Source organism: Bos javanicus, chromosome 23 (genome assembly GCF_032452875.1).
Source record: "Bos javanicus breed banteng chromosome 23, ARS-OSU_banteng_1.0, whole genome shotgun sequence".
In the NCBI taxonomy this organism is placed as follows: Eukaryota; Metazoa; Chordata; class Mammalia; order Artiodactyla; family Bovidae; genus Bos; species Bos javanicus.
The window spans coordinates 20,479,657-20,499,882 of record NC_083890.1 but is presented as its reverse complement, the minus strand read 5'-3'; the positions used below and the strand labels follow the sequence as shown (position 1 = coordinate 20,499,882).

General features: G+C 45.7%; 1 protein-coding gene across 1 annotated transcript in view; it reads left to right on the top strand.

Annotated features, from left to right (window-relative positions):
* Positions 1–677: 677 nt before the first annotated feature.
* Positions 678–20,226, top strand: part of TNFRSF21 (TNF receptor superfamily member 21) — a 63,453-nt gene continuing 43,904 nt past the window's right edge. The window contains exons 1-2 of the mRNA XM_061398368.1: positions 678–764; positions 18,067–18,718. Coding sequence (XP_061254352.1) covers positions 678–764; positions 18,067–18,718 — 739 coding nt within the window. The remainder of the gene's footprint in view (positions 765–18,066; positions 18,719–20,226) is intronic.

Below are 20,226 nucleotides of genomic sequence, written 5' to 3'. Positions count from 1 at the left end.
AACTTACTGAGAATCATCTTAGTAAAAAGAGGGAAATTTGGGTCAAGGGTGTGCATACCTTCGCAACGTTTTCCTTGGGTCAGAAAGCAGCTGCAAGTTCTTCAGCGAACAGCAGGGGGCATCCTGCACCTCCTGGCTTGTTCTGGACCGCCTTCTCAGTTGTGCTCGCACAAAGAGCCCGGCCTCCTTCTCGATGACATCACAAAGGGCCGATTCCCCGCCCCTTCGGCGCCACCACGTGTTTCCCCGCGCTCGGCGGCCACACGACTCAGTCCCTCGCCGGCCGGTCAGGGCAGCGGAGGACGGTGGTTGGCAGCGGCCGGAGGCTTCGCTATGGGAAGTTGTTCCTTCGTTCTCTCGCGCCCAGCCCTCCTCCCTGGTTCTCCGCAGCCGCTGTCGGAGGAGAGCACGGGGAGGTGCGGGTTGCAGCAGCGGCTGCTTCTCCCCGTCCGGACAGGCGCGCAGCTGGGCAGGTGCTAAGCACCCCCGGAGCCTCGCTCGCCGCCTCCCTCCTGTGTCCGGCCGTCCGGCTGCCGCAGTGCACATGGGGTGTTGGAGGTAGATGGGCTCCCGGCTCGGGAGGCGGCTGTGGATGCGGCGCTGGGCAGAAGCAGCCGCCGATTCAAGCTGCCGGGGGGCCACGCGCCCCGGGCGCCCTGCGAGCCCCAGGCTCAGCCATGGGGACCTTCACGAGCAGCAGCACCGCCCTGGCCTCCTGCAGCCGCATGGCCGGAGCCACGATGATCGCGGGCTCCCTTCTCCTGGTGAGCGGTCCGGGTGGGGTAGACGGGAGCCGGGGGCGGCGGCCGCGCTGGAGCCGAGGACGCCGCGCTCGGGGAGCGGGGCGGGTCCCGGGGCCGGGGCTTCGGGGTGCTGGGTGCAGGGGGGCGCAGGTTGCGAGCGAGGGCAGGCAACAAATCCAAGGGCTTGGATCGGGTCATTTTGGGGGAGCCGCAGAGCTCAGCCCGACTCCGGAATGAAGGCGAATTGTTTTCCTTGCAGTCTGGCTGCTCCGGGAGAGGCGCTGGAGATGGCCACTCGGCTTCCTGCGCATTTCAGGGTTTCTTCACCTCCTCCGCCCCTCCGGGGCCCCCATCTCCTCGGCGCACCCCCATGGCCACCAGCCGCTACCCCCTCCGCGGGGTGTGGGGCCGGGGAGCCGAGGCTGGCGGCGGCCGCCGCTTTGTTGCAGCTGCAGTGTCATGTCGCGATGCTACTGCAGTGGGAGAGCGCGGGACCCGGGCGCAACGGCCCCCCAGAACGCCGGGTACCTCGGCGCCTCGCCTTCGGAGCGGGCGCCTGGCCCCCTTCCCCCTTCTCTCCGCCTTGGCTGGGTGGGTCCCGGTTTCGGCACGCCCAAGAAGGAATCCTGAGACCCACTCTCAGGCGCCCCCAAAGCGCCGGCTCCCAGCCAGGCGGCCAGCGCGCTGACACTTGAGTGGGGGAAGGGGAGAGCCCACCATAAAGGAAGCTGAGTTTCCCCCCCGTTTTTCTCCATCCCTCGCTTACCTGTGGCCGGGCAGGTGCGCATGGAGGGTGGAGCAGCTTCCTTCTTCTGCACCCGGTCTGCATTCAGCTCCAGGGCGTGCCCTGTAGCTAGTTCTCTCCATCACTTATCTGGCCAAAGCCTGAAAGCACCTTCGACCCAAAACTTGTCCCCAACTTCCCCACATCCCTTCCCGGCCTTTCCATATGTTGGCGGGGGGATGGGATGAATTAGGTGGAAGAAGAAAATTGATTTGAGATCAAACCCACGAGCCACCATAAGCTTCCGTGCTTATCCTTCTGTGTCCGCCGGGTGGATGGAGATTCTTAGCTAAGAACCGAACAAAAACAAAAAAACAAGAGCCTATTTTCATGGCAAGGCCGTGTCAGGGAGAGGCAGGCTTGCTGTCTCCTTCCCGAAAAAGGCTCAATGCCCGGCCAACCAAGATCTCTTAGATCCCAGGGCACTGCAGTTGCTATGGCCTGGGAATTCATCCTACAGACACTCTGGTTCCCTGTGCGAGGCTGATTTTAAAGGGGAAGAGAGACACTAAAGAAAAGTTTGGTGCTGTTCGGATTTATAATGAGGCAGGTCCCAGACTCCCTTCAAAGACCCTTTTCTGCCCATTCTATAGCAGTGGCAAAGTCAAGATTTGTGTCCTTGACACAAGGGTGCTGGATGGTGGGCAGTAGGCTGGGAGGGTCCTTGAAAGCAGTGGGCATGGATTGGACAGTCGGTGTGGAGAGAAGCCCATCTAAGTCCTGGGGAACATCGCGCCCAATATCAGTGGAGGTAGGTCCATCCTCAAGCTGCCTCCTTCTCAGTCTTAGATCTACTGCCCTACACCTATGCTCCCCCTTGGAGTCCACTCCTGGATTAAGTCTTAAGTCAGTGCAATATTTCATTGACTTTACATTTCTGCATGAGATGCTTTAAGTAAGGTCATGGTGTAATTAAAGCATAGGTTGCTTTAACCTCCAGAGAAAGTTCTGAAATCATTAAGTCTGGTTGACCTAAAAAATTGTGCACTGGATTTGCAACTGAAGACTTGAGAAAGTAAGTTTGCCTGTCTTTTTTTGAAAAGTAATTTATAGTGGAGCTTAGATGCAACCTTGAGATATTAACTAAAATGAGAGTCCTTATTCTCTTGCTAATTATAATAGAAAAGTTCCACTGGAGTTCATTGAGTGGCCTGAGTTGACCCCTTTGTCCTGAAGGGAAACTGAGAGGGTGGACAGGGGTCACCAGGGTGGGGAAGCAATGTCTTTTATTTTTCCCACTCTACCAGCTACAGTCCTTAGCCCAGGCAATGATAGCATATGAAATGATGATCTCATGGTTAAGACTCCACGGTTGGGCACGGGTTCCATCCCTGGTCACGGAACTGAAATCCTAAGTGCTGTACAATGTGGCCCGAAATAAAAAATGATGATTTCATGATATTGTTATAAGGATTCTTTATCCCATTGGGATTCTTGGCCCCATGAAAATGACAGACTTCAGGTACTGCAGCTCAGGTCCACACGGCAGCATGCTCAAGGCACATGGTTTTCTGTTACTCCTCTTTCAAATATTTCTTCTTTTAGGGCGAAGATATTTGTTACTGCCATCAGTTTTGATTCTTTCTTGTGATGACAGGCTAACTGAAGGAGAACTTACTGTAAGCTTTAAAAACCATTTTTATATAATATATATACAGCATATAACATGATTATTGTATGTGACAGGTGCTTTATAGATAGTACCTATCTTAGTCCCAACATCTCTGTGAAGCCAGTGGGATGAGCTCAGTTTTCCAGTTGAGAAAATGGAGACTGCAAAAACTTCACTGGCAGTTCTGGTCACCCTGCTCCCAAGTGTTTCGGGCACTGGTACTGGGACCCAGGATCACTTGGCTCCCTCTCACAACTCACTGCCTCCCTCCTGTGCCACTCTGCAGGTTTCACAACTCCAAATTGCCTGATGAGGAAATGTAACAAGAGAGAAGACTCACTGGGGGAGAGTTGAGGCTGGTGGTTTGATTTGTTGTAGGACACTGATGAGAATTGCATGAATACTTTTGGAGGAAAGTGTTCTTGCTGCTTGCACTTGTGTTTCTGATGTGTTGAGATGTCTGCATGATATTGGAAAGTAAACCACACACTGAAAGGCAAAATATTGTGTGTTTCAGGCCAAAAATCTGGAGAGCAGATGAATGAGACCTTGAGGTTTGTGCCAGTGTTAAGAAATGCCCTAGAATAGGCTAACAACACACTCAGAGATGTCTCTTGCCCTCAAGGAGCTTTGCTTTGACTGCACAGATAGAATATTGGCAGTGGGGCAGTCAGAAGAAAAAGGAGATGTTATTGATAAAGAAAATGAGGTCTGAAATTTTAGAAACCATTAATCTGCATATATTATGAATTCCAGATAGAAGGACAGTTACTGTAAGAGCTTTCAAGTGAGTGCTCTTACAGTAAGACCTAGAAAGTCCCACATATGGGTGTTTGTCACTGTTGTTGAGACTAAATGTCTTGGTGCCATCTCCTGACCTTTGCTTGTTAAAGTTAATCATCTAGCATCCTGGCATTTGACTTCGGCTATTTGACTAGATTGGTGTGGAGTAGCTGGTTGGGGCTGAAGTCCTGAAAAGATTCTAGACTAAGTGACAAGTTCAAGGAAAACTTCGAATTAGAGCTAATGTTATATCCAAAAGATTTTCTCCTTTATATACACCTGAACTTCACAGTCCTAGAGTGTGAAAGCTGCAAGGGAAAACTTGGAGGGGAAAAACAGCGTAGATGGGGGAAGCAGATTATTTTTTCATGTTAACCTCCTTGAGGTTAACCTTGAGCGCTTACTCTGAGAGGCACTGTTCTTGGTAATGGGAACCCAGGGATGAACTAGAACTTGGATCTTGCCCTACAGGTACGAAGTATATGGTGTATAAACGTACATAGCTATCAGTAGTGCTGGTTGAGTTTCACACTTTCAGAAAGAACCCACAGATGAATGTATTATACTCAAAGTCATACACAAAATGTGATGGATGTTAGCATCTTTAAACTACTTGAGGGACTTCCGTGGAGGTCCAGAGGTTGAGACTTCGCCTTCCAACGCAGGGAGTGAGGGTTTGATCCCTTGTTGGGGAGCTAAGATCCCTGATGCCTCATCACCAAAAAACCAAAACACAAAAAGAGAAGCAATATAGTAAACAAATTCACTAAATACTTAAAAAATGGTCTACATCAAAAAAAAAAAAAAAAAAAAACACTTGAAGAAATTGTGGCTTTTAGTCTGAAAGTCAAAAGAAAAATTTTTGTAGTCTCAGAATAACTTCTGTTAGTTTTGGTAGAGAAAATGACTCATGATCGCGCAAGTCAGGTATGTTGACCTGTCCTGGAAGGCAGGGTTTTTCACATACGATGTGAATCTCCCATCCCTATTGTCAAACTGTATAGGATGAGATTGAGCTTTTTCATCTGAATTCTCAGCTGTTTCTAAAGTCATGTGGCTGAATCTGCCACAAGCCCAGTACAAAGCAAATAAACAAAGCTACAGTATAAAGAAGACACACAGGCACATCAAATCAGCAAGAAAACAATTCCTTGTCATGGAATGCAGACTACCCAAAGCTGAGAAAATACCAGGAGTAGGTCAGCCTCGATCCACCAACTCGCTAAACTGCATATTTTAGTGTGGCTAAATTTGGACACAGTCTTTCCAGCTGGAGGTGATCAGCACAGTTAGTAAGGTATTTTCCAGCACCATTTGCAGCAGGCCCCTTTCTCCAAGTAGATGGAGTGAGTGGGTGTGGGTTCAAGTTGGCTTCAGCAGGTGCTCTGCATCCTGTCTATTTGTAGATCAGAATGAGGAGACATCACTTTTCAGCCTTAGGCTTGACTGTGAGGGTGAGAGGTGAAGTTTCTTTAGAGACTCTGGGGACACGTTGCAAATAGGTTTTGTGCTCATCTGGCCCTTTGTAAAGCATGTTAACTATAATTGGCTTAAGGGAACTTTATTAATTGTGTGTGTGTGTGTGAGTGTGTATGTGTGCAATGGGAAATGGTCAGAGGCATCATCAGATTATTCCAGGGCCAGAGTGAATTGAGTGGCTTTTTGTCAACTGCAGTGCCTCTTTTCCAGGAAGCACTGACTCTGCTGGCCCTCTTCCCCCAAGCAGGCCTGGCAAAGACTTGGTGATACCAGGTCACTCGGCAACTTCCTGGAAGATTCAGGTGCTTCTCTTCAGTGACAGAAGTCTCTCATTGCCTTTGGGCTTGTGCCTGATGACCATTTGGAATGGATTCGGTCTGGAGCATTAGGTGCAGATAATGTCTGTTGGACAGAATGAAAACTGAAGCTGCAAGAGGAGTTATCCTGGCCCCCAAGTTGAAACCCCCTTTAGCATTCGTAGGACACTGGGCGTTGTAGTTGGAGTAGCAGCTGCTGAGCTGCGATTCTTTAGGAAAGGGGCGAGATGGTGAATAAATACTGGCCTTGCCCCAGTGTTTGTATTTGTCAAATACCAGAAAGTAAACAGGCATCCTAAATTGGCTTGTGTGCTGCCACCTGGCTTCCATACCACCTTGCATGTCCAGCCTGAATCCAAGAGAGGAGAGGATCTGGGCAGAGCTTGTAAGTAGGAAGGAACTGGCTGATGTCAGCAGGTATCTGCTGAACACTCACGGGGGCTGTAGAAACACGGGGCTCACGGATGTTTAGCCTGTTGCTTCAGAGCAGTGGTGATCTCATTCTTCTTTCTCTTCTTTATGGCCACACCAAAGGGTAGATATGTGGCATCTTAGTTCCCCGACCAGGGATCGAACCTGTGCCCCCTGCATTAGAAGTGTGGAGGCATAACCACTGGACCACCAGGGAAGTCCCGTGATCTCACTCTCCTTGAGAGATGCTAAAGGCCACCAGGAAGAGTCCTTTTTCCTGAATTCTGGAAAAAAATCCCAGTCATCAGCACCCTGGCCATGAAGATGACAGGTGCTTCTGTGGTGGGAAAGTTGTGCTCAAAGTGTCCTCAGGGTGTGGCGCTTGGAGCCATTTGCAAATCTGTTTTGGGAAAAGGAGCCTGAGTTGAATGGATTTAGCAGGGAGGAGAGGAGTGAGACGGGTTCTGGAATCAAATGAGCAGCAGTGGCTCTAAGAGGGCTTTGGTCCTGATAGAGGGGAGGAATATTAACGGCTTTTAAGATGAATCATTGATGTTGATTATTATCAAGCTTCTATTTATTGAGCACATACTATTGGCATTGTGTTGAATAGCTTCTACAAATGATCTCAATAGACCCTTCAAGTCCATGAGGCAGTAGCATTAGCCCCATTTTTACAGGAAATGAGGCTTAGGAGAAGCCATGGTCAAGAAATTGGCAACTGCCAGAGCGAGGGCTCGGAGAAGGCAATGGCACCCCGCTCCAGTGCTCTTGCCTGGAAAATCCCATGGATGGAGGAGCCTGGTAGGCTGCAGTCCATGGGGTCTCGAAGAGTCGGACACAACTGAGCGACTTCACTTTCATTTTTCACTTTCATGCATTGCAGAAGGAAATGGCAACCCACTCCGGTGTTCTTGCCTGGAGAATCCCAGGGACGGGGGAGCCTGGTGGGCTGCCGTCTATGGGGTTGCACAGAGTCGGACACAACTGAAGTGGCTTAGCAGCAGCAGCAGAGCAAGGACTCAGATCTAAGTCAGCCTGACTTCATACACACTGCTCTTTCTGCCAAGGTGTGGGTCGGGCACAAGCAACCTTAATTTACTGGAATTTTGTTTCCCGTTAAAGGAATACTTTTACCTGAGAGTCGAACATTCTCTTTCCACTGGGTGAGTGGTTCTGCTCCATGGTGGCATTTGGAAGTTTAGCCTAAAGGGCTGATTATAGCGTAAGAGTAACCTGTGTGTGCCGATTGAAAGGGAAGGACGTGGAGCCACTGGCAAGCATTTTCCTATGGTGTGACTCTGACCGGCATTGGTTCCACAGTTAAGATGGAAAGATTCTCTTGCAAACTGAAATGTTATAAATAGGGAATAGATGCTGTGCTTTCCTGCTTCTGGGGTCATTTTGAAAAATATTTGCCTAGTGAGTAACAGTATGACATGAATTCTGCTTAGCAGGCTAGTTTCAACTCATCCTGAGAACTCGAGGACCTCTCAGGGTTTCCTTTGCTGACGGCCTGATTATTCATACAGGATCAGTCCGCAGGTTTGCATCATCTGTTATTAGCATTTTCTTTGTTAACTTTTCATTTCAGGTCTCTTAGAAACTGGTTGAGCTCTGTGATTTGCACAGTCTCGTCTCACGTCAGCTGTTTGTATGTGGTTTATCAAACGTGGCGCTCTCTCCTAAGGGAACTTTTCAGCATGTCTTTTCATAGGTTGTAGATGCTGAGTAGACTAAAGAAAGGCAGAAGGTGAGAAGAAATTTGATCATTGCTCCTGGAAGGAGGTTGGCATTCTGATGAATTATCAGATGTCATCTTAAGTATGGCCCGGTCAGTATATCCAGGATTAAAAGAGGCAAGAGGATGAGGAGGAAAAAAGGCAAATGGTGACAGCTTCCCAGAATAATCTAGTCGTTAGTCACTCCTTGCTCTTTACTTCTGCAAGTCCATGGCTCCTGTCTCTCCTTTGGTTGAAATCTTCTGTACCTGGTCCAGAAATACTGGATTAGATGAGGATTGGCTTTGCTTCTCCATACAGCATGCTCAAGGCCATTGTTGTTATTATTCCTTTTCAGCTCCTTATAGACGACAGGCAACGCACTATTCATCTTTGTGTTTCTAGCTCAATGCCCTGACACACAATATTTAAGCAATAAATGATTGTTGAATGAATTCCAGAAGGATTTTGCTCTAAACTAACAGTTCATTCATTCTGGACAAGTTAGAGTGTAGTGGGAGCTTGAACTGAGTCTCAGGACTTTGAGCTGTATCTCAAGGGTGTTTGACTTACTAACAAAGAACATTTTATTTTTTACTTTTTTTTTTTTTTGGTCTCATCTGGGATCAAACCCATGCCCCCTGCAGTGGAAACATGGAGTCTTAACTGCTGGAGCACCAGGGAAATCCCATGATTTCCTGGTTCTTAAGTTGAGTCTCTGATGGTCTGACTGCTTTGAAGTGGTGGGTGGGGAAGGAGCGGATAAGATTGGGTCACCCAAAGTTTGGGTGTGAATTTGAGGCGCTGTGGTTCACGTCAGTGCAGCCCTCCTGCCTGCCGGTTTCTATGCCGACGTCTCCTCTGGTTGCCAGTGTGTTGCGTCACCTTACTGTCGTTGCACCCGTGGTGGTGGTTCTCACTGTTTTCCTGCTGCAAGCAAACAGCACTGACAGAGTTGTCTCTGTACAAACCGGTTGCTCTTTTGTCTTTTGGGTTGTTCCCAAAAGTGAGGTCCTTTTGATGTGTGTTCTCCAGAGTGGAATTGCTGGGTCACAGGAAATGAATGAACCATTTTCTGGCTCTTGCTGCATGTTGCCAGATTGTCTTTAGAAAGACCGATTTCATTTAGATTGTCACCAGCAACCTACAAATGTACCTACTACCCCACGAGCTGGCCAACATTGAAGTTTATCACTTTAATTTACTTATGCTGCTTTAATAGAGAGATGTAAAGGTCCTTGGTTGTGCAAATTTACATTTCAATAGTTGCAAGGGATATTATCACTTTATCCATCAGGAAACTCGGTAGTAAAGAATCCACCTGCAATGCAGGAGACGTGGGTTCGATTCCTGGGTTGGGAACATCCTCTGGAGAAGGAAATGGCAACCCACTCCAGTGTTCTTGCCTGGGAATCCATGGACAGAGGAGCCTGGCGGGCTACAGGCCATGGGGTCACAAAAGAGTCGGACACAACTTAGCAACTAAACAATTTATCCTTATAATTAGTATTCTGTCTCCACTGTTGAGTGCAATTTTTGTTAACCTGCTTTGTGTTAACTTTTTACGTTTTCAGTTATAAGCTTTTATTAGCTGTATGCTGCTAAGTCGCTTCAGTCGTGTCCGACTCTGTGCGACCCCAGAGACGGCAGCCTACCAGGCTCCTCTGTCCATGGGATTCTCTAGGCAAGAACACTGGAGTGCGTTGCCATTTCCTTCTCCAATGCATGAAAGTGAAAAGTGAAAGTGAAGTCGCTCAGTCATGTCTGACCCTCAGCGACCCCATGGACTGCAGCCTTCCAGGCTCCTCCGTCCATGGGATTTTCCAGGCAAGAGTACTGGAGTGGGGTGCCATTGCCTTAGTTCCCCTACCAAAGATCAAACCCATGCCCACTGCAGTGGGAGCCCAGAACCTTAACCACTTGACTGCCAAAGAAGTCCAACTTTGAATTTTATATTTGATCTTAGTAATGCTGGATTTGTTGACATTTCTGGACTTTAGCATGTTGCTGGTGAGAACTGCATCAGTGTGTTGTGCAGGATGTTCATACTCCTGATGTGAGTAAAGGATTTCATGGTCACATAAGTTTGGGAAGCTTTGGGAAGCTAAGTCACCATTTTCTGCAGCCCTACTGGGTTGGGCTGGGCCTCTTGCAGCCTTCATGAGGCTGCCATGAGCTGTGCCTCTCCAAGAGAAGACTCCAGTGAGGATCATTTCCTAAACTTCTAGGCCAGGGGTTGGTAAACTTTATCTGTAAAGAGCTAGATAGTATTTCTGACCATGTGGACCCTACGATCTCTGTGGACACCACTCAGATCTGCCTCTGTGCTTTGAAAGCAGACCTAGGCAATGCCCAGAAGAGGGGTGTGGCTGGGTTCCAAGTCAACTTGATTTGTGGACACCGAAATTTGAATTTCAAATCATTTTCATGTATCATAAAATTTTATGCTTCTTTTGATTTTTTTTAACCCAACTATTAAAAATGGGAAAACTAACCTTAAGCTTGTGGGTTATGAAAAAGCAGGGAGCTGGCTGGGATTTATTCACCCGTGTTTTAGACCCTAGAATGATCAACATCTTGTGGGACAAGATCAGAAAAATTCCTTCTGGAAAATATTTCCCTAACTTTCCCTCCATTCATCTACAGTGTACCAACAAATAACGAATCCTTTCTCCTCCTGCGTTTGCTCATCTGCTCAGTACTGTGTATTCTAAATCTGTCTGGAAATGCCAGTTGGTTCTTGCTTCTCTTTTACCTCCTTGCCATGCAGTCTGTATTTTTGGTTTTGTGGCGGGCTCCAAGCCTAGTAGGGTATGTTTTAGGATTACAGTTTTTTAAAAATCTGGAGTCTTTGACACACTTATCAGGAATTGGTTATTGGCATATTGTTGTTTTTTTTTTTCCAAATAAAAGAAGGCTACACCTTTATTTAACTAGTGTATAAAACAGGGATTATTGTTATTTTTATTGAATTAAAGATTCTTCAAATTCTATAGTGCTTTGCAAATTTCGGAAGTTTCATACATATTTCTTTTTTGAAATTATTTTTTATTTTTGTACTGGCTCTTCCTTGAGGCACTCGGACTTTTCTAGTTGCATTGCCTGGATTTCTCTTGTTGTGGCATGCAGGCCTATTTGCTCCAAGGCATGTGGGATCTTACAGTTCCCTGACCAGGGATCGAACTCAAGTCCCCTGTGTTGAAAGGAAGATCTTAACCACTAGGCCACTCAACCCAGGAAGTCCCTTATATATATGATTTCATATAATTCCATAATAACCTTTTGGCCCCCCTTCCCCATATCATTTCTCCCCTTTTCCTCTTTACACTGGTAACCACTAGTTTCTTCTCTATTGGATATGTGTATTTTAATTGGAGTGTTTTAAAAAGTTGTCTAAGCCCAAGGGACTGAAGCTAAACTAGAGTACGATGATAAATAGAAGGAGTGATGATTAAAATAGCATTCGTGAAGAACTACCTTGTATCATGACTGTTTCACCTGCTCTTATCTGTAGTAACAATTGCGAAAACAATCCTATGGTTGTGATCTTATGTATTATTTTTATTGTATTATAAAAATTATTTTTAGTTTATTATTTAATTATATTATTATTATCATCTCCATTTACTAATGAAGAAATGGAGACACAGGTTAAACTGCTTTCCCCCTCCCCCACACCCCGATCAGGATCTGGTAGAGCAGGCTTGCTCAGATGCTTCAGCCTAAATTAGGTTTTGTTTATACAGGCTAGAGTCGCTGCCCTGGCTGGTGGTGGCAGTTTTAATGAGGATTCTGTAAATTCTTCACCTTCACCACTGTCTTATTTATAACTTGGCTTCTCCATGTAGGTGGGGTCTTAGCCTATAGGACTAGCTGTTGTGATGGATGACGGGGTGGGGTTCCCTGGTGACTCAGATGGCAAAGAATCTGCCTGCGGTGCCGGAGACCCGAGTTTGATCCCTGGGTCAGGAAGATGCCCTGGAGAAGGGAATGGCAACCCACTCCAGCATTCTTGTTGGGAGAATTTCATGGACAGAGGACCCTGGTGGGCCACAGTCCATGGGGTCACAAAGAGTCAGACACGACTGAGCAACTAACGTGACACACTAACATTGTGATGGGTGGCGGGCAATGTGTTTCTGTGGTCCAGGCCCCTGAAGGCTGAGTACACACACTCTCCTGCATTGTAGGTTCCAAGGAAGACAGCATCTGGGTTGGTTCTGTCTTGCTTTTTTTTCCCCTTTCCCCTCCATCTCCTCTGAGCTTGCCTCCTTCCGGTCCTGTCGTCAGCACATTCTAGCCTCAGCATTCTCTGGATTCGCCAGCTTGAACGGCAGTCCCTGCTTTTGCCTTAGCAACAGAAGGCTTTTTTAAATCAGAGAGGATAGTAGACAGTGCCAGAGTCGGCCAGACTTATATAACGTAACTGGTAACGGGTCTCTGTGCTTTGCAGAAGCTTTTTGCTTGGCACCTTTCTCTTGGTACATTCTTTTTCTCCCTTCAAATCTCTAGAATTCCAAGCAGCCAGTGTCTTAGGATTACAAATTTAATGTGATGTGGAAAATAAAATGGTCAGAACTTCTGGAAGTATCTCTACTCTGCCTGGCTTTTTGCCATATGAGCATCTGTTCGTATATTTTATTTTTCTAAAGATGTTTTTGATGTGGACCATTTTTAAAGTCTTTATTGAATTTGTTACAATATTGCTTCTGTTTTACATTTGGGTTTTTTGACCGAGAGGCATGTGGAATTTTGGCCCCCCCGACCAGAGATTGAATGTGTAACCCCTGCATTGGAAGGTGATGTCTTAACCACTGAACCACCAGGGAAGTCCCTGTTAGTATGTTTCATCCTCACCATGTTTTTAGAGTTACCATCTCAGGAATAACTTGTTTCCCTTAGTTATCATATCCAAGGAAGCTGAGATTCCTTTTGACATATTAGTTTTAGGCAGTATTAACAATTTTTCTATAGTAAGCTCACAAGCAGTCTTCCTGCTGATCCATTATGAATAGACAAAAGTTTATCACTGCCTTGAGTTTGCTCATTTTCTATGAAAAGTGATTGAGGTTTGATAGGGAGCAAGAATGACAAACACATTTACTTATAAACTGCACAGGCTCTTTGCCTCATTTGTTAGAAGGATGAGGTCATGGGATAAGAATTGTTAAAGACAAGTAAGCGTCAGGACCTTCCTGGCAGTCCAGTGGTTAAGACTTCCAAAGCAGGGGGGTGTGGGTTCAATCCCTGGTCGAGGAGCTAAGGTCTCACATACCTGGCAGCCAAAAAACCAAAACAGAAAAGAGAAGTAGTATTGTCACAAATTCAGTGAAGACTTTAAAAATGGCCCACATCAAAAAAAAAAAAAAAAATCTTAAAAAGGAAAACAAACAAAAATAAGCGTCAACATCCTGACATATATTAGCACATCCGGTGTCTCTTGGGCCCATCCCTGTGTCCTAGGGTAAGAGTGATATAACAGGACAGGTGTGATGCAAGTCATCAAGGTGAGCGTGGAGACCTTCCCTCCTTGAAAAGTGCTTTGTATCCTGGGTTTTCCCTTTTAATCAGTTTGCAAGTATTTGTCATGCTTCTGTATCCTGTGCAGTTTGGGATGGTACACTGATTTTTGTCCATCTATCATTGTTGTTGTTGAAATAAGTGTCCTCTAAGTAAATGAAAATTTTCGAATAGCTAAACTTGAAATCAGGATGGGACATTTAATTCTCCAGAAGTCACCTATGACTTCTGGAGAATTAATCTTGTTATACTGCTTATCATTTTAATCACCAAGTTACTCTGATCTTTTTATGAAATGAGAGCTACATTTTCTTGTCATCTTAAGCACCACACAGAGCATAATTCTTATAAGCCAGTTACGGTTCTGTGAAAACGGAATGATGTCCTCAGGGGCTTTAGAGGTGAAACTCTAATATTTACCCTTACACCGAAGGGTGCCAGCCTGTTTGAGATATGGTGGCTACATGGTGGAAGCATCTTGGCTTTCTGTCACTTGCTTTTATACCTGCGTTCATCCCCAGCAACCTCCTCCACTCCCACCCTTTACTTTGCTGCTTCTAATTAATTATGGTCTACAAATCCACTCATTCATTTAGCCAACACACCCTGGTCAGGTATACCATGCATTGAGTACTGTCCTCGAGGGCTTGGAGAACATGAGCATATAACATAGATTCTATTCTTATCCTCATGGAGCCTGTGGTCCAGAGGGGAAGACACACTACACAGATAAATGTATAACTACAGAATGATGGTTGTCATATAGAAAACAAAGGAATAGGGAATAGATAAACAACAAAGCCTTACTATATAGCATAGGGAACTATATTCAGTGTCCTGCAATAAACCCATACTGGAAAAGAATATGGAAAAGAATGTGTATATATGTATAACTGAGTCACTTTGCTGGACAGCAGAAATTAACACAACGTTGTATTGATAAATCAACTATACTTCCGTAAAACAAATTTTAAAAACAAAACATTTATTAACCTAAGGAAAGGGCGTAAGGGGTGAATGGGAGACGTGTTTTAAGTGGGGAAGGGGACAGCAGGGTTGGGATTTTGGAGGAAGTCCTAACTCTGGTAAAGATTTTGCATCCACCCTAAGTCATGTGAGGGGCCACTGAGAGTTTTAAACAAGGGTTGGAAGGATCAGATTTGGCATGTGAGTTGGAATGAGTGCTCAAGAAAGGAAGCCATGAACTCCATCCTCTGCTAGACTCTCCAAGGAGGTATGAGTGTTCCAGTGAGGGAGCTCCTGGTCCCTGCATTTTTGACATTTCTTTTGATTGCTCAGTATAGGGATTGGCAGGCTTTTTGTTTTTTTCCTTCGAAGAGGCAGATAAGTTTGCAGCCATATGGTCTCTTCCAGTTATCCATCTCTGCCGTTACAGCATGAAAACAGCCATGGACAATACCTAAATGAATGCCTGTTGTTGTTGTTTAATTACTAAGTCGTGTCCAACTCTTTTGTGACCCCATGGACTGTAGCCCACCAGGCTCCTCTGTCCATGAGATTTCCCAGGCAAGAATACTGGAGTGGGTTTCCATTTCCTTCTCCAGAGGATCTTCCTGACCCAGGAATTGAACCCCATGCAGGGATCTCCTGCAAGGCAGGTGGATTCTTTACCACTATACCACCAGGGAAGCCCAAATAAATGCCTAGGTTCCCATAAGTCTTATTTACAGGAACAGGTGGCATGTGGGATGTAGTTTGCTGACCCTTGGCTCAGAGGATGCTTTGTTTATCATTTCCATGGTCTTCATCATTGAGGTGGTTGAGCAAGGGAGGAAATGCAATCTACGTGGTTGTCCCTGGCCTCGAGCTGCTTACAGTCATTATGGTAAGATAAGTATATACACTTTGGAAGTCATCAACTAACATTACAAGGCAATATGTAATTAGGCACCAACATGATGAACAAAAGAAACAGGAAATGTGATGAGTTTGCTCAGTGGCTTGGAATGAGTGTCTAGGAATGGTTGTAAAGGCTTCGTGGAGAAGGTGGAACTTTGACAATCACAGACACCTTGAAGTTGAATACACCTTAAATTGAATACAACCTCGTCCAACCTGCTAATTTTACAAGCATGTGAACCCAGGCGGAATTGATCTTAAGGCAGAATCTGGACAAGATTCTCTACATCTTGGCCCAGGTAGTCTTTCTCTTTCAGGTCTGGTCCTCCCACAGTCTGAAAATACCTATCTAGTAAATTCGTAGTAGTAAAGAAGAGAAGGACCGAGAGGTTCCAAATTATGGGTTATATGGTGGCTTCTTTGGTCCTTGAAGAAAGGGGTTCTTAAAAGGCTGAGAATAGCATGATTGTACCTATTATTTGCGATGAGAAGGAAAGAAAAGAGAAACTAGTGTGGAGTGGGAAGGGAAGGAGGTGAATATGGATTCTAGAAAGATGCACGGGTACCTGACACGTGGACAAGGAAGCAATCTACCTGTCCTCAGTAAGAAGAATCTCTAAATTCTTTACATGTGCACGTTCAAAGGCATATCCGTGCTGTTAGAGTACTTGACTGCTATAAAGAAGGAAGTAGTCTGTGTGCTCTGATGTGGAAAGATTTCAGTGATGCAGTATTAGAAGATGAACAAAAGCAAGTCATAGAATAGTGGGTATATATAGCCTTTCCCCTTTATATATGTAAACCAAACCCAAACCTGAGGTAGCCAACTTGGCCAAGTGGAAGCATGTATGTGTATTTTATGTGTAAATGCCCAGAAAATGGTCTGGAAAGATGCACACCATAATCAAGAGAGTGTTTCTCTGGGGGTGGGTGGCTTTGAGCAGAGACTTAAACATTTCACTCTATTCCATAATTATTAGAGTGGTTACGAGGAATAGTTAGGGAATGTGGGTTTGACATGTACACACTGCCATATTTAAAATTGATAGCCATTAAGGACCTACTGTACAGGGAACTCTGCTCAATGTTATGTAACAACCTAAATGGGAAAATAATTTGAAAAAGAATAGATAACATGTATAAGTATAACCGAATCACTTTGCTGTACACCTGGAACTAACTCAACATTGTTAATCAAATATGTGCCAATATAAAATAAAAAGTTAAAGAATTTTTATTTTTGTTATAAATAATGATTTTAAAAGAGCAATATTAAAGCAATAAGGGAACTTCCCTGGTGGTCCAGTGATTAAGCTTCACGCTCCCAGTTCAACGTTAGGGTTCTCCTGGTTGGGGAACTAAGATCCCACAGGCTACACGACACAGCCAAAAAAAAAAAAAAAACCAGTAGAAAGTGCCAGGTTGGGTGAGGGTTGGAGGGAAGGATCTGACAGTTGAACTGGGTTGTCTCCAAAGTGGGTCTCGGAATCTCAGGTGATTAGAGCCCAAGGGGGCCCGTCTTGTTTCAGGAAGTCCAAAACTTAGTTGAGGATCAGAATCATTGGGAAAGCTTAAAAACCAAATCAGACGAAAACAGATTCTTGGCCTCATTGCAGATCCACCTGATCTCAGGTGATGGGCTGGGGATGTGGATTTTCAAAAAGCTTCTCAAGGTAATGTTGATGTTGCAGTTGAGGCCCCAGGCTTGCTTTGAAGCTCTGATTTAATTCCCCTGCCTCTGTATCAAGGAGAGATGGAAGAATCTCGATCAAAGAGAACCAGCCTCAGGTTTTCTGGCTCCTGTTCTCCTCAGCTTTTTTCATTGACTGTGTCTCTTGATTTAGATGTCTTCCCTAGCATCAGCTTTTAGGCATCATCTCAGCTTGTTTTTACATTTTATAGGGAATTTTCTTAAATGTTGTTTTTGAACTTTAACTGCCCTCCTTCCCATGCTTTGTTCTTAGGCGCTTAGGTGGCTGCAGGTCCATGCTCCATTGAGCCTGGCCTCAACAGATAGGAGCATCTGAAAGTATTAACTCTGTTGTTTAAAGCTCATTCAGAACACCAAGGGCCTGCCTCTGGTTTACAAAATAAAAAGAAAAGGTCATTTAGCTTTGTAAAGACAAAACCTTTGGAAAAAAAAAATCACACTTTGTCTATTGGTTAACGCCAACTGGGTCACCTGTAGTAGCAGCTTGAATATTTGTCATCCTGCCATCTCAGCTGATTTGTCCAGGTGTCAAGAAATGGCTACCGATTAGTTGGGTTGCAGCAGGAAGACACTATTCGGCAAGTTACTTTCCTTTTGCATTAAGATTTTAATGTGTAGCATTTTTAATATGAGTCCCAAAGTGCTTTCATGTTCATCTTCTCCATTGATTTTATAATCAGTTTGCAGCTTCACTTTACAGATGGAAAAAAAGAAAGCTGAGGCAAAAGTCAGGCAACAAAACCAAAACTTTGCAGCCAGGAGATCAGATCCCTTGTGGAATTGTAGTCTTTTTTTCTCTCTCTCTTATGACATAGCTGTTAAAAGGGCACAGTACTGGGGACTTCCCTGGTGGTTCAGTGGTTAAGAATCCACCTTCCAGTGCAGGAGACTTGGGTTCAATCCTTGGTTGAGAACTAGATCCCACATGCCACCAAGCAACTAAGCCCCTGTGTGCCACAACTAGAGAGAATGAATGAATGTTAAAAAAAGTGGCACAGTACTGGTCAGACTTTTAATGGGAATGATGATGGTCGGGTAGGGATTATTCCATCCTTTCTTCTCCTCTTCCTGTGTAACATCTTCTTAGCTTTTGTTCCTCCTTTCCCCCTTTTTTTTTTCTTTCAGCTTGGATTCCTCAGTACCACCAGGGCTCAACCAGAGCAGAAGGCACCAAGTCTCATTGGCAAATACCACCACGTTGACCGCATCACCGGCCAGGTGCTCACCTGTGATAAGTGTCCAGCAGGAACCTACGTGTCCGAGCACTGTACCAACACAAGCCTGCGTGTCTGCAGCAGCTGCCCCACGGGGACCTTTACCAGACACGAGAATGGCATCGAGAAATGCCACGAGTGTAGTCAGCGGTGCCCCTGGCCGATGATCGAGAAATTACCTTGTACTGCCTTGACTGACCGAGAATGCACTTGCCCACCTGGCATGTTCCAGTCGAATGGAACCTGCGCCCCCCACACGGTGTGCCCCGTGGGGTGGGGGGTGCGGAAGAAGGGGACAGAAATGGAGGACGTGCGGTGTAAGCAGTGTGCTCGGGGGACCTTCTCCGACGTGCCTTCCAGTGTGATGAGATGCAGAGCGTACACAGACTGTCTGAGTCAGAACATGGTGGTGATCAAGCTGGGGACCAAGGAGGCAGACAATGTCTGCGGCCCGCTCCCGTCCTCCTCCAGCACCGCCCCACCCTCCCCTGGCACAACCAGCCTTTCACGCCCTGAGCACACGGAACCCCACGATGTCCCTTCCTCCACTCTCATTCCCAAAGGTAACTTAACCTCGTGAATCATGTATATGAGGAAGGCTCCGAGCCCTGTGGGGCGGTACCAAGAACGGGCGGGGAGCCACGATGCTTTCTCCATCTTGTCTATTCCAAAGTCACCCCTTGAAGATGGGGCTTGCCTTTTGTGGCTGTTTAAAGTCTAGCTTCCATGGACCTATTAGAAACATTGAGACTCAGAAGTGTTAGCTGTTAGGGAGGAATAAATATCTGAGAAGTAGGTGACATCAAGCTAGAAAATTAGAACCAGGAGAAACAAGGTCAGCATGTAGCCTTAGGGAAATCACTGAACTTCTGCAGGCCCTGGTCACAAACTTGTCAACCATATGACACCGTAAATGAGTGATTTGGCTCCTTTAAGGTCCCTTCAGATTAAAAGTTTTCTAACACCCAGCCAGTCCTGGGGAGACATAGCCAGAAGGTCAGGAGAAGGGGAGAAAAATACCACGACATCTGGAAAGGAAAGGTGAATGTTGGATCCGAGGGGAGTCTGAGAAAAGGAAGATCAGGCAGGAGTGTCAGGAAACAAGCAGATGTGTGTCATGTTGAAGGTAACTGGCGTTCACGTCTGGAAAAGAGTTTTTTATTTTTTTCCCATAGGACTTTATGTCCTTCATCAAGTATATCCCAGTTTTCCTCAGAATTCTTTGAATCTCAGGCAAGAATAACATTTAGCTTTTATTTTCAAATTCCTTTTGATTGAGTTTAATTTTCATGAGATGATGGCCGAAAACTGTCCAGCGAGCTCTCACATGCGGTTATGTTTGACCTTCTGATGAGACCCCATAAGGAAGGCCTTCTCACAACCGCCACTAGAAATGAAGAAGCAGCCTCAGAGAGCTCCCGTGATCTCTCCAGGTTTCCTCAGGGGTCAGGTCCTGTGTCTCGGGACTTGAAATCCCTGGCTTTCACTCCTTAATGGAAAATTGCTTGTGGAAGCTTCTCTGAAAACAGTCCACTAAGCTGCCTGCCCAAATCTTGCTGCTCTATTACTAGCACATACTAAGCAAGTCCTGCTTTATTTTGTTCACTGAGAATCCCACCAAACCTTTCTCTGGTCCAACTTAGACTGGAGTTTGAACTCTTTCCTTTATCTTAGTCATGTTTTCATTTTACCACTGTATCTTGAAATAGCTAGTTGGTGGGAGAGGAAGAATAAAGAAATTAAAAGACAGCAGAATTCAATTGGAGCTAGTTTTCTAATAATCAGAACAAGTAAGAGTTGACGTGGTACGCGTGGCACAGGGGAAGCTACTGTGAAGCTCAGGCTTGGTCCCTGAGGATGCCCTTGCTTTTGGCAGGAGAGAGTGAGTTTAGCTGTTAAGCTGATTTTTAACCTCTCACATAAAGGCATTGTCAAGGTCTTTGTGAAAATGTACAGTATCATTTATTCTAAAGCTCCATGGGTCATCTCTTCTTGGATTGTCTGACCTGGTTTGGAGATGACTAGGAAGAGGATGGAATGTGTAGATACCCCCCATATAGAAAAGCTCTTG